We start from the raw sequence: 13,480 nt of genomic DNA on the forward strand, positions 1-13,480 counted from the left end.
TCCCAGCTGTCATTGGACGAGAGGCGGGGTACACCCTGGACAGGTCTCCAGTCTATCTCAGGGTTAACACAGAGAGACAGACAACCATTCACACTCACACCTACGGCCAATTTAGAATCACCAATGAACCTAACAAGCATGTCTTCAATTTAAATGAATGTCTTGTGTGTCATTTTTGCAATTTCATTTTTGCAAGTTCATCCCACAGACCAGATTGGACCCTCTAGCGGCCCGGAGTTGCCCCGCGGGCCATATGTTTCACATTCCTGTAGATTCTACAGGTTACATATTGAAATGTATACTGTGCTTCCCATCAGTGTCATTCCCCTCATAATTATTTCTGTGGTACGGTGGACCGCAGCATGTAAAAGGTCAGTCCTGGTCGTGTAGCAGCAGCTTTTCAATTCAGTTCAATTGAGAAATCACCTTATTCGTCCCCAGAGGGCAATTTTAAAGGGCGTAAAGTTGCTAAAAAAACAGACACAAACACAATCAACAGACACAAAAGCAACACACACGGTGCAACATGTCCAAATATTACGTAAAACATTGTTTTATTAAAAAATAAAATAAGTGCAATTGTTAACAGTTTCCATGGCTGCATCCGTGCCTGTGAGAGCTTTAACGGGTCAGAATGGAGGTGTCCCGCTCGGTGTGCACATGCATACCAATGCTCTATAATGAAGGACCACTTTAAACTAATGAAGCCGCGCGTTTGTCTCTATTACCCCCGGAGCCGCGGTCACAGCAATCAGGCAAGCAGTACGAACACATCTCAGCCCTCTGCATTCCTGAGATGCTTCCAGATCCCACATCCAAAAAACACTGTGCGGCGCGCACGCACACACACACGCACGCACGCACGCACGCACGCGCACACGGCTGCAAAAACCTTGTTCCTTGGGACGCCGCTGAACTCACTCATGCGGCTGCCGGGGTGACTGCAGTGCAGACACGATCAAATCAAACTGGAGATGCCAGCCCTGCACATCAAGACACAACGACCGGAGCAGGCAGCGCGGCTCCGGCTCTCTGCTGCAGGATTTAGATTATTGATGCACGATTTGAGCAGCTCTGATAGCTTTAATCCACCAGTTCTCCTTAATCCCGACTACATGTACTCTATAGGAAGTTAATCACAAAATATGGCAATATTGTTGCAGGCTGGGCTGATGGACGTTACACTCAAGCAGCTGCTCAGTTTTTGCAAACAAAAAGGGGGAAAATAATTGAATAAAGTAATGAAAGCCAAATCCTGCAGAGTATCCTCACAAGTCATTTGCAGGCTGCAGAAACATTTTTCTTAACAAATGCACTAATATGCTTGAAGAATACAAACTCTGCATGTAAAGTGCACGACACCAGGTCCAGTCTGTTGGTTTGGATCAAGTCTAAACGTCAAGCTGTGATGTTCTGAGGTGAAATCGGCTCCAGCGCTGAAGGGGCGCACGCCGAGCCGCGCACAATGACCGGGGTCCTGCAGAGAGGGCAGCAGCCTCAAGCAGGAGCGCCTCCTCCTCCTCCTCCTCCTCCTCCTCCTGCAACACATCGCCGGGAGGAGGCGCCGGCTCTTTGACGGCCAGCCTCCGAGGACGAATGAGAAGCCCGGCGATCTCCGTTACTCGTCCAATCCCCCTCATCCAGGGCGGGGTCTGGGAAAAAAGGGGGGGTGTCGAAACCAGAGAGAGAGAATCTCAAAAATGACATCTAGATTGCGGCGGAGCTTGGAGCAACTGGGACGCTGAGGGAAGAAAAAGAGCGTTTTGTTTTTGGGGATTCTAACCAAAAAGAAAAAGACGCAGCGCTTTACGCACGGTCTCCAGCTTTGGATGCTTCAGCTTCAGAGACGACTTTTACTGATTCTTTGGAAATGTAGTTGCGTTCTCGGGGACATCTGAAGAAGGCGTTTTGTTCGCACTAGTTGATGAGAGAAGTGAGAGCAGCCGAGGCTCCGTTTCCTGTGTTCGCCAGCGCGCTGCAGCTGGACCGAAGAAGCCCCGCAGGGCTTGACTGAACGCCGGTCCTCCTTCCCCGCTTTCCAACCACAGCCGGTCCGCTGCCAGTCCGCTCCTAAAGTCGGCGCAGGAGAAAAGGGAGAAAAAGAGAAATGTGCGACCTGATGCCAGCCTCCCAGCCCGTGGAGAAGATCGGCAAAATGAAAAAGTTGAGGAGAACTTTGTCCGAGAGTTTCAGGAGTATCGGTGAGTAACGGGGCGCGTTTTTTCCTCCACTATTTCTCCCAACCCATTTTCCAGCCCTTTGTGCAAGACTAGAGTTGTGAAACGTCTCCAGCTGCAGCTGCAGCAGCAGCAGCAGCTCAGACTGCTGCTTCCTACCGAGGTGATGTCTGGTCACAGTTTGAGGTTAGCAGCCATGGAAAACACTCATCAGCCTGGCTTGTTCACATTTCCTCTAGCACAAGGCGGTTAACTAATGTATTTGGGAGGCAGATTCTTAGAAAATAAAATAAAAAGTCAAGTTTATAGGGAGCAGTAAAGACAGTGGTTGAACAGAGGTGTCACAGTTTTCATCCTCCTGCTTGTAGGTCATTGTCCAGTCAGTTCAAGTCCCATGGATGAGATGCAACAGACATGTGCATCAATCCAGAGCAGCTACAGGAATATACATGACTTTAACATGCAGGAAAAATGATGACCGTGCGTTAACTCAGCAGTTCTTTTACAGGGAACCTGTGAGGGTCAAACCTATGAGGTGATCCGTTTCATGTTCTTCATAGCTTAGATGTTTTTCTTGGTTTCTATCACACTAAACCGAACATGTTCTTCACTTTATGAGACCTCACTTTTTTTTTTTTTTTAACTCAACAGATGTTTTATATGCTAAATGGTTACTAGAGGCGTGAAGAATGTCACTGATAATGAGGACGGCCATATAGTTGCAGCCGAGATGCTAAAACTTAAGTTTCACATTATGTTGCAAAATGCTGGAGCCTATCCCAGCTGCCATCGGGCGAGAGGTGGGGTCCACCCTGGACGGGTCGCCAGTCTATCACAGGGCTAACACAGAGAGACACACACACCTACGGCCAGTTTAGAATCGCAGTGAACCTAACCGGCATGTCTTTGGACGGTGGGAGGAAGCTGGAGTACCTGGAGAGAACCCACGCTCATGCAGACACAGGGAGAAACCACGCCACTGTGCCGCCCTCTCCTGCTTTTAATGATCTCTTTATTTGAATTTGAGTGGTGGTGGTTTCCTCTCCAGTTTATATACGACTGTAAAATATGTGACGCAACCAACTTGACAAGAGAAAAAAGAAAGGGAAAAGAACGCAGTCAGTCAGTCAGTGCAGAGCCTGACTGATAATGGCATGTCTGCTGTGTTTATCTGCAGACACTAATGAATTACTTATTGATTAATCGGCCACTTGCCCTCTGTTAAAAACCTTTGCTTGCTGTAATATGTGTTTAAGTTTTTGTTTTTAGCCTCCCAGTCAGACCCTGATCATTCAATATTGAGAATTAAATGATCTGATTCCCGATCCAATATACTATATATACTGGATATATGTATATATATTCATTATTATTTTTTTGCACGGTTTATAAATGAGCAAAATCTCCTCCCCTGGCCACTCATAAAGGCTTTTCTTATCCTGTTAATATTGTCTGGATCAAGTATACGCTGCAGCTGTATATGTAAGTAAAATAAATGTGTGGGTCTAAATCCCGCCTCCGACCTATCCCTTAAAGATTATCATTTTATTTCAACAGTTTCACTTTGTTGTGAAAAATAAGTAGCAGTACATAAACTGAAAGTGTATTACAAGTCTCTTGTTGCACAAAGCGCTCGGAGCGAGATGGTTTGAACTGATAAATAAATAACCAGCAACCAAACTAAATGCTGAATAGCTCAGAGTTGAACATTCGCGCTGCATTCACTGGAATTATAAAACTATACAGCTACAAGTGCCTCCACACAGCAGACAGACGGGTTAAGTCCCGCTCTTTAACCTTTTTCCTTTACGGCGGCCCTAAAACTAACACAAAAGATCAGGCTTGACTACGCACCGAGTCCCGTCTCATCGTTTTAAAAACTGATTAGCCCCGATATCGATCTCCCGATGCTGACCTGGACGTGCCTAATTATTATAATAGCTGTTGATTGATCTCTCTGCTGCTCAGCTAATTCATTAACCCGATTAATTGTTCCTGCTCTCTGCGTAAATAGCATAAAAGGAATATTTTCCTCTCGGCGCCGTGTCCGGGAACCGTTCGGTGTTAGTTGTCGTTGTTCTGCTGCAGCCTTTGTCTGAGTTCACTCAGTGTTTTGCCTTTTTTTTTTTTTTTTTAGTGTTGAATCAAGTTGGTAGTATTGTACGATCAAGTACCACCACCTCACCAAACATATGCATTGAACAATCTATACCAGTGTTTTTCAACCTTGGGGTCGTGACCCCACGTGGGGTCGTCTGGAATTCAAATGGGGTCGCCTGAAATGTCTAGTAATTGATAAAAAAAAAAATGACTGATACAAATTTTTTTTCAACTAATTATTATTCTTTTTAAAATTATGATTCAAAACACCACACACAATCTTAAACAACTGTATTCTTTCAATTTTCATGAATATAAATCGAGTTCAAAATAAAATATCTGCGCTGGCGCATCTTGATTGACGGCTGCGATCACGTGACTGCACAAGCGGCAGCTATCAGTCATATGACAAAGCGCATCATCTGAATTTATTGACCTTAAAATGCTAAATGATATGCAGGCTATATAAGAATGATATTAAAGCATGTTAATTTATAATCGTTTTATTGAAAGTGCCGTTTTTTTTAACTTTTTACGCATTTTGTGAAGTGTGCAGCAGCTGAATTTTTGCTGCAGCGCTGTTTTGATTCGGTTCTGCAGTAGTAGTGTAAAACCCGGATCTTTCGAGGGATTCAGATCAATATGAGCCGGGTTCTGCGAGTCACTTGACCCAAAATGGAATCCTAATTAACTTGGGGCTGTAGCAGGAGCCGTCTCGTCCTCACTTGACATTTCTTTGCCAAAATGACCAATAAAATTGCCTATTTTAATAAAATTAAAAATTTGCTTTGAGGGAATAATTACATTTTGACCGGTGGGGTTAAAAATACGGGACATCGGCAGATTTTACAGGCCAAAGTCCGGTAATTACCAGATAACGGAAACACAGTCGTAAAGACAAGCTCGCCTAACTGTACATGTTATCAGGGAAAATAAAATGTCACTTTGTGCAGTAATCTGGCTACTCTGTATTTGCAACACAGTATAACAAACATGATCAAAAACTAATCCTAGAAAAAAAATGTCTCTGGGGTTGCCAGAAATTTGTGATGTTAAAATGGGGCCACAACCTAAAAAAGGTTGGGAACCACTGATCTATAAATTTCCGTCTGTCTGTCTGACTTCATTTTCCGGACTAAAGTTCTTCCACCTAGCAGACATGTTTAGTCAGGTGATTTTGGTTCCTCTTCTTCTTCTTGGATTTGTGACAGCTTTGACGCTAACCAACCTCTGTTAAAACAGAAGTGGAAGAAGAAGTTTTTACAGGGAGGTGGCTTTGGCTTATGGCAAACCCGAAATAAATAACTACTAAAGATCAGGCTTGGCTGAGACCCTAATGCCGATCCAATCATTTTAATCCCTACTTGTCAGTTACTGTTATTAGCCCTGGAATTCCACATCAGTGCAAATCTTCTACCGCTGACTCACCAAAAAAAATATCTCGCAATCAGATCGCTGGCGTTAAAAGATGTGACCACCATATCGTATTATTCACACACACACACACACAAAGATCTTCACAGGATTCGGTGACCTCTGAAGTGGTGTGTGTGTGTGTGTGTGTGTGTGCTGAGTGAATGAATAGCTGCATGCAGCAGCCTGTTAGAAAAGATGAGAAATGAAAAGAAGCGCGCTTGGGTCAATGTTGCGCTAGAACGAAAGATTGGCATTGACTTTTCTGCCGCGCCGGCGCTCATCGCGTATTGGCCGTCTTTCCTCCCATCTAAATCAACACATCTGAGCATCGATCGGCCTCTCGCTCTGGCCCCGCGGACGCTTTAACAAAGCACGTATGAGGGCCCGGCTGCATTGTTTATGTCCTTGGAGCGGTGTTGATCCAACGGGTCCCTCGTGGGCCCCGGCATCGCCGCTTGTCGAATCATGGCGGTGTGCGGCGTAATGCTTTGTGGATATTTTCCGTTTTAACAGCTTCAGACCTGCTAAATGGATTGTCGGCTCAGGTTTGATCCCCATGAGACCGGTTATTAGTGAGCTGTCAGTGTGGTTGGTTGCCTGCACAAGATCGGGAAGAATGAGTTCTGGATTGAGTATCTGGGGTGGCCCTGCTGCAGACAAGATGGCAGAACACGACCATGGAGGTCACATGACCGCCAATGCAGAACTTCCTCTTGTTTTTATAGTTTTTATTGTGTCAATAGTATTGTTGGCAGTCCACCAACACAAACCACTTTCCAGACTCAGCCATTAAAATCAGTGTACTAAGCTGATGGCAAGACAAGAGTAGTGAATTGTTCTTTTATGTCCATGAAGAGGTCGTTTTTAACTTGTCTGCAAAGTCTAATCAATCCCCCTTTTTAGTTTTTCTTACCCTCGATTTTAAGTTTTCTCTTCCTGCACATTTGGCAGAGAAACTTTGTCTTCCAGCTGATAACCTTGGACCTGAAGGAAGTATTCATACACTGAAGCGAAGCCACAGAGGTTTTTCTCCCCGCTCCCTCATTACTCCCAACGAGGTGCCCTTGAGCACGGCAATTAGCCCCCAACAGCTGCTCGGTGGCCAGCAGATCAGAGTCTGGCAGCAGCTTCAAGATGTTAACGTGTGATTAAGAGTACGGACGTTATTGTGTGAAAGAGGAAACACGTTCTCCTCATTCACTTTCAATGAGAACACTAAATCAGCACAGTGGGGATCGCGGCAATCACAGATTCTGTGATTTATCAGAGATGGATCACAGAGATACAGTACCAGTCAAGAGTTTAGACACGCCTTTCTGGGTTTGGGTTTTCTTTATTTGTATTATTTCCTACTGGGGATGTCCCAATCTGTATCGGGATATTTTTAAAATGATCAGATCAGTATCGGGTTTCAGCCAAGCCTGACCTTTTCCAGGTTTTTATTTTAGGTCTGCCTTAAACCAAACCACGTCCCTGTAGCGTCAAGGCGTCTTCTTCTTCTTCTTCTGTTTTAAAGGTGGGCAGTTAGCATCAAAGCTGCCGAAAATCTAAGAAGAAGAGGAACCAAACTCATTTGACTAAACATGTCAGACAGAAATTTGTGGGTGAGGTGGTAGTAGTTGATCGTCATTCAATACTACCAACTTGATTCAATGCCAAAAATAACCAATACGACAAGTCCACTCAGGCAAAGGCTGCACCGAAAAAAACAATGAACTGCGTGTAAAAGAAGAGGAAAGCTTAGTGGAGACGGCGTCAAGGAGAAAAATATTGCGGCGGGGGTTAGGGAGTTCATGGCATTAGACGACCAGATCATTTCTGGACGAGAAAACGCAGGTTTTCGAGCTACCGTCTACTTGCCACATTAGCTTTGACAGCCCTATTTATTGGACCTAATACAGTCGCATTTAGGAAAATCCAAGGAAGAGAAGAAAAGTCTAAATGAATCGCAAGGGGCGGAAATTAAGTTTATTTAAGATAGGATCGGGACTCAATATTAAAAGATCAGTGGCAAAAAAAAAATAAAAAATTTGATTGGGACATCCCTACTCTCTTAGAAGGAGCAGATTCAGCATTTTCTGTGCCAAACCTGCACTGAATACCTCACTAGGGATATCCCAGACAATTTTGTTTTTCTATAATACTTGGACTTACCCCAAATATGTACAGTATTTATTCTTCTTCACTTTTTTTGGCAGCTTTGTTGCTTGTCAACTGCCACTTGTGCAGAAGACAAAGAAACGTCCCTATAAGAGAGTCTGCCAATATGGGGGCGCGGTTTAACTTGGTCCAAGCTCTTAGCATAACACAATGTGACATCATCCGGCAGCACACAGTGTCGGTCAGTCACATACAGTATGTGTAGATCACTGGTAGCCTTGATAAATCTGTGTCGGAATAACCTTCTGTGTGATCAATGACTTCAATGTCAGCATCAGCATCACAGTTATTCAATTATTCATCTGCTACAGAAAATGAAACGTAATTGTGATTGCGGTGCTCGTGGAAAAAGAGCATGTGTGCACAGTGAACCTTCCTTGGATAGACTTGAGTTAAATGCATCTAATATTATGTCAACTATAAATACGCCTTATACCGGTTTCAGTTCTTTGTTCTGCAGAAACAGCACAGGGTTAGAGTTGCGTCGGGTGGATTTATCCTTCACTGCGTTCTTGATTTTAATTCGACAATGAACACACCTCCTTGGATGTGTTCTCTGTATGAAAAGGCCGCTTTGACTTCTTAATGTTTTCCTGAAGACTGCGATCAAAAGGAGCCTGTGATCCTTCAAGTGAGAAGAAGCCGGAGAAACCGTAATGAGGTGTTTTGGGGTTTTCTGTCTCATTCTACAGTGAATTTGGACAAACCCGTCTTCTTTTAACTGCGTGTCTTATTATAGGCCTTACTCTCACTGTTTTCCTCCAGAAAGCGATTCTTCTATTTCGTGCATGCTCCCTAGATTTAAATATAGGTGCGTTTATTTGCATTGCATTTGCATTTTTATCCATATGCTATTCAAAAATCTTGTTTGTGAAGATAACATTTGTTTTAATGGGAATATGAGTCTTCACTTCCAGCAATCTCTTTTGCATGTAAAGCTTTTTGCAGTATGTGCAGTAAAGGCTAAGTGATTTACTCGAGCCGTTTGCTCGTGTTCAGAAAGAGGGCAATCCTCAAATTCAAAGCCTCGGTTTTAAAGGAATGAGGAGATGAATGAGGAGATGAATATCAGTCTCATGTGTTAAGTGCATTAAGTCAGTCAGTCTCGCTGTGGCGTCCGTTCACCTAGCAGAAAATTCATTTCAGCGGAGACAAATTTATCTCTCAAGAGGTCTATTTGGAGGGTGGGTTTATCTTGTGGTGAATATGGTAAACACAACCCCATCTGAAGGCTGCGTAAGGAACAACAGACTGGCAACAACAAAGAGATGCTTGGCTGTTGTTTGGTTTATATTCCGTCTACTGTCAGTGTTGCAAGATAGCGTGGTTTCATGCCCAATTAGGCGGCGTTGAATTTCATTTTGAGGATAAAAATAGAGTTTGTGAACAGATTTCAGAGAACGTTGGTGGTTTTTCTATCAACTTCTTAAGGCTGATATGAAACAAGACCAGAGCGCACCTACTCCTTCCAAGACGCTGTGTGTTCTTGTGTGAGCGTACGGGTTGTGCAATACCACCACATCTTAATTCCCAATTAATTCCCCTCTGGCAAACCGGGCGTATTCCCGTCGTATGTGGTCTTGCCGGGAGTTTCCACAAACCATGTGCGCTAGGGACGTCCTGACCGGTATCTGGGCAGATTTTTGCTGATTCGGACGATTTTTAAAGTGATCAAGTCGGGTCGAATAGCTCACTGAAAATACAATTCTAAATATTTAAGAGAATAGTCCAGAAGAGTCCAGAGAATGGACATGAGGGTGTCCTGTGGTGTCTGGAGGCAAATGGAGAATGTTGTCAGTGGGGGGGCCTTTGGGTCCTATGGGTTGAGGGGAGGACCATATCTGTGGATCATCCCACAGATCCTTGATCAATTTGGGATTTAGTGAATTTGGAGGCCAGGTCAACACCTTGTGCTGTTCTTCATGTTTTTGTGTTGTTCCTAAACCTTGCATCCTGCAGGGGGTGGCTGCTGTCATCAAGGAGTGTCATTGCTATGGGGTGGGGGTGCCTGGTCTGGTCTAGGTGGGTGCCACATGTCTAAGTAACATCCACACCAATGAATGCCAGGTCCAAAAGCTTCCCAGCAGAATTGTATTGCCAAAAGATGGTCAATGTTATTCATTCCTGTCAGTGGTTTTAATGTTGTGGCTGACTGGTGTTTTTACTGTACATATATAAAATGCATATCTGGTTGCGTGTGTGCAGATTCTTCCATGTCGGCCAGAGCTGAGGCTTCATTGTCTACCTGCAGACTAATCCATCGTATTGAGTGTGGATTTGCGGTTGTGGTGCTTCTGTCTGGAGTGTCTAGTCTCTGGGGAGTGTGTTTGTGTGTGTTTGTGTACTGACCCTACGAGGAGAAGGAAGCAGCAGTTTAACGGCTCAGTGGCTGCGCTGACAATGCTTCAAAAACACCGCCTCTGATATAAATAAGTCATTTTCACCAGGAAGCATCACCCCGCAGTACGCTCTTGTAGCCACCTGCACTGCCGTTCTCATTAGACACCAACACAATCATCACGAAGAGGTAAAAAAAAAAACTCAGCTATTAATAATACTCTGCTTGTGCTGTGAGAGGGATTCAGTAATCAAAGCTACATAAATAGTATGCAGTGTTGTTTACGCCCCAGCCCCGTCATAAAATATTAAAAATATTGATGTCAAGCGCAATGAAATGAATCTGAAGAACGCAGTCAGATGCCAGTGTTCATTGAGATAACTGAGTAATGGCTCTTTTAATAGACTGTATTTTGGTCTTACTGTCTTGCAGTAAACCACTGGATGCATGCCACAATCATCTTTATTAGGGATGTCCCAATCAAGATTTTTTTGGACCCCTGATCCTTTAACGATGTTTTAAAATTGAGCATCGGCTGATCTGGGTCCCGATCTGATCTTTTGTAAGCCTTCACTGGAGATACATAAAGGTTTTTCTTGCCTTCGTTGTCTTCTCCTAGATGCAACTGGATTCAGTCCAATAAATATTTCTGTCAAAGTTAATGTAGTGTGGAGAGGGTAGCTTGTACCTGTGTTCTCCCTTCTCCAGAAATGTTCTGGTCATCCAACGCTGCCATAAACTCCCTAACCCTTTTCCTTTTCGATGCTGTCTCCAGGAAACCTTTCTCTTCTTCTAAACTCACCGTTCAGTGTTCGCTTTTGTTGATTCAGTGCAGCCTTTGCCTGAGTGGACTGGTGAATCAAGTTGGTAGTGTTGAATAACGATCACCTACTACCACCACCATTCTCCAGAGTAAAGTACTTCCACATGGCAGACAAGCGACGTGATTTTGATTCCTTTTCTGGCACTTTGATTTTTGGCAGCTTTGGCGCTAGCTAACCACTGTTAAACGAGGGAGAGGAGTCTACAGGGACGTGGTTTTGGTTTATGGCAGACCTAAAATAATTAAGTACAGATGATCTGGTTTGGCTGAAGCCAGATGCTGATGTAGGGATTTCAAAAATGCGTGGAGCGGCCCCAATATCTGTGCATCCCTAATCTTTGTAGGGTCAGCAGAATTAATGGAGATGTTTGGTGTTACAGAAACTTGTTCTTAGCTATAAATGGCCTTAAGTGTGTATCCAATTTTACTTCAGTTTGTCCAACACAACAGTTTCTCTCTGTTTCTGCCCATTACTTCTGTGTACACTGGCCCCTGAAAATATTTGGGAAGTTAAATCTTCTGCCAGCGTCCGTGAACTTCATTGGGATATTGCATTAAATGCTGGACTGGACACGCTTTGATTTATAGAGAACACATTTAGCACAAACCACATGCTCTACTAAAATAAATGTATCGGGATGACACTTGAGGAAGCACGGGGGTACCCATTTAAGTGGCAGCGAAACATAAAAGTTTATGACACCAAATGTAAATTCTCTGGTGAAAGGTTTATTAAAAGCAAATGCGAAAGGAAATGGCAGTAGAAGGAAGTGACCTCAGAGAGTTATCGTTGTGTTTAGGCATTGGCTTTTAGGAAAAGAAGATGTACCGCGGTGACCAGAGCCGCTCGGCGTCTGATGACCCGACGCACGATCTTTCCCTGGACGGGAGTTTTGATGCGCTTCGTTCGCCACCATCCGTCTTCGGCCGATGCGGTTCATAAATGTCTCACCTCATTGATTCAAAGACACAATCCCTCTCGGTGTAATCCAGTTAGTGATGATGTTGAAGCTACGTGTATTCGGGAAATGTAATTTTCCTTTGACAGGGTTGCTGTTCCGTTGCTATCCATCCAGACGAGATATCACGTTACTAACTGGATTCTGACTGAATGAAAAACAGCTGCAATATGAAAACACACACACACACACATATATATATATATATATATTAACAAGGAATGATGGGAGGAAGAAGCGATCTAGGTTTGACTGCACTTTACTAAGCAAGATGGGGAAAAAAATGCAGTTTGCAATCAGTGCAAGGCTTTGATTTGTTGCAAGCAAGTGTTTCCCATTAAGTGCTGCCCTCCAAGGTCCCATAACATGATGGTGGTGAAAGTGAAACTTATCTGTAGGGATCAGGGGTTTCAGTTATGTCTGAGTGAGACATGTTCACATTCCTACTTTGTTTTCAATGTTATGTAAGTAATTTATGTTCAACTCAAGCATGGCGAGGAGAGGAGGAGATAATAAAACGGCTGGTTTGGTGCTTAAAAATGTGCAGGGCTACTTTTTTTCTGCTAAAAATATAATTAGGAATTTAGATAAATGTATGGATCAATAAGCAGGATTGACAGCTACTCTGGTGTTGATAAATCCTCTCAGATCCTTAATTCCTTGCTGTCTGCAGCATTTCCCTCTCGTTTAAGGGAAGTGAGTTGTTACCTTCGGCTCAGCCTGCGCCGACACCCCTCTAATGAGAGCGGGCGGGAAGGATCCGTGCTGTGCCGCATCGCTTGTCGTTAGACCGTTTATTTTGCTCATTCTTCAAAACGTGTCAATACAGGCGGCGTCTGACTCTGTCTCCCTTTCTTCTCTCCGCAGCTTTCAAGAAGGAGGACAGCGGCTTTGATGAGGTAGGTTGAAGACAAGTGCATTTTCAGGAGCTCGTGACGCCGCTGGCCCAGTTTTCAGGGGCCTGTGCCAGAGTGTTGTGTTTTTCTCTAAAATGATTTCTTCAAGGTCTCATTGGCCAGATGTTCAGGAAGGACTGCACTGCGGTTGATTTTCTTCTTTAAATTTTCTTTCATTTTTTAATTTTTTTTGGGGGGGATGGTGCATCCGGCTGTAACGTGGTGCTTTTGGTGTGTAATATATTCATGTGTGGAGCTCTCATCTCAGAGACACCCCTCAGGGTCGGTCGCCATCGCAGGGCTCCTCTGGCCTGCCAAATGAGACACCAACCGGATTCCCTCTGTATGAGAGTACCCATGGCCCCAGAACCGTCTTTATTGCCACTGCCCAACAAAAAAATTTACTGAATCCTCTTTTTAATGTCTTAAAAAAAAATAAAAAATTGGAAAAGACTCACATTTATAGCCCCCTTGTTCTCTTTTGGCCAAACAGTATTCAGGTGAATTGATCCCTGCGTTCCCACTGTGTTACCTGACAAAGTGAAAATACCTCTGCCTGCTTCTCACATTAAATTAAAGAAATGTGATCTATAAAAGTGCCAAGAGGACAG

At 43.9% G+C, this 13,480-nt stretch overlaps 1 protein-coding gene across 1 annotated transcript in view; it reads left to right on the forward strand.

Annotated features, from left to right (window-relative positions):
• Positions 1 to 1,821: 1,821 nt before the first annotated feature.
• The window catches only part of cdk14 (cyclin dependent kinase 14), a 214,210-nt gene continuing 202,551 nt past the window's right edge, over positions 1,822 to 13,480 (forward strand). Inside the window, exons 1-2 of the mRNA XM_084557761.1 lie at positions 1,822 to 2,201; positions 12,841 to 12,872. Of these exons, the coding sequence (XP_084413887.1) occupies positions 2,108 to 2,201; positions 12,841 to 12,872 (126 nt within the window). The 5' untranslated portion in view covers positions 1,822 to 2,107. The remainder of the gene's footprint in view (positions 2,202 to 12,840; positions 12,873 to 13,480) is intronic.

Source organism: Chelon labrosus, assembly GCF_963514085.1.
Source record: "Chelon labrosus genome assembly, chromosome: 12".
Taxonomy (NCBI): domain Eukaryota; kingdom Metazoa; phylum Chordata; class Actinopteri; order Mugiliformes; family Mugilidae; genus Chelon; species Chelon labrosus.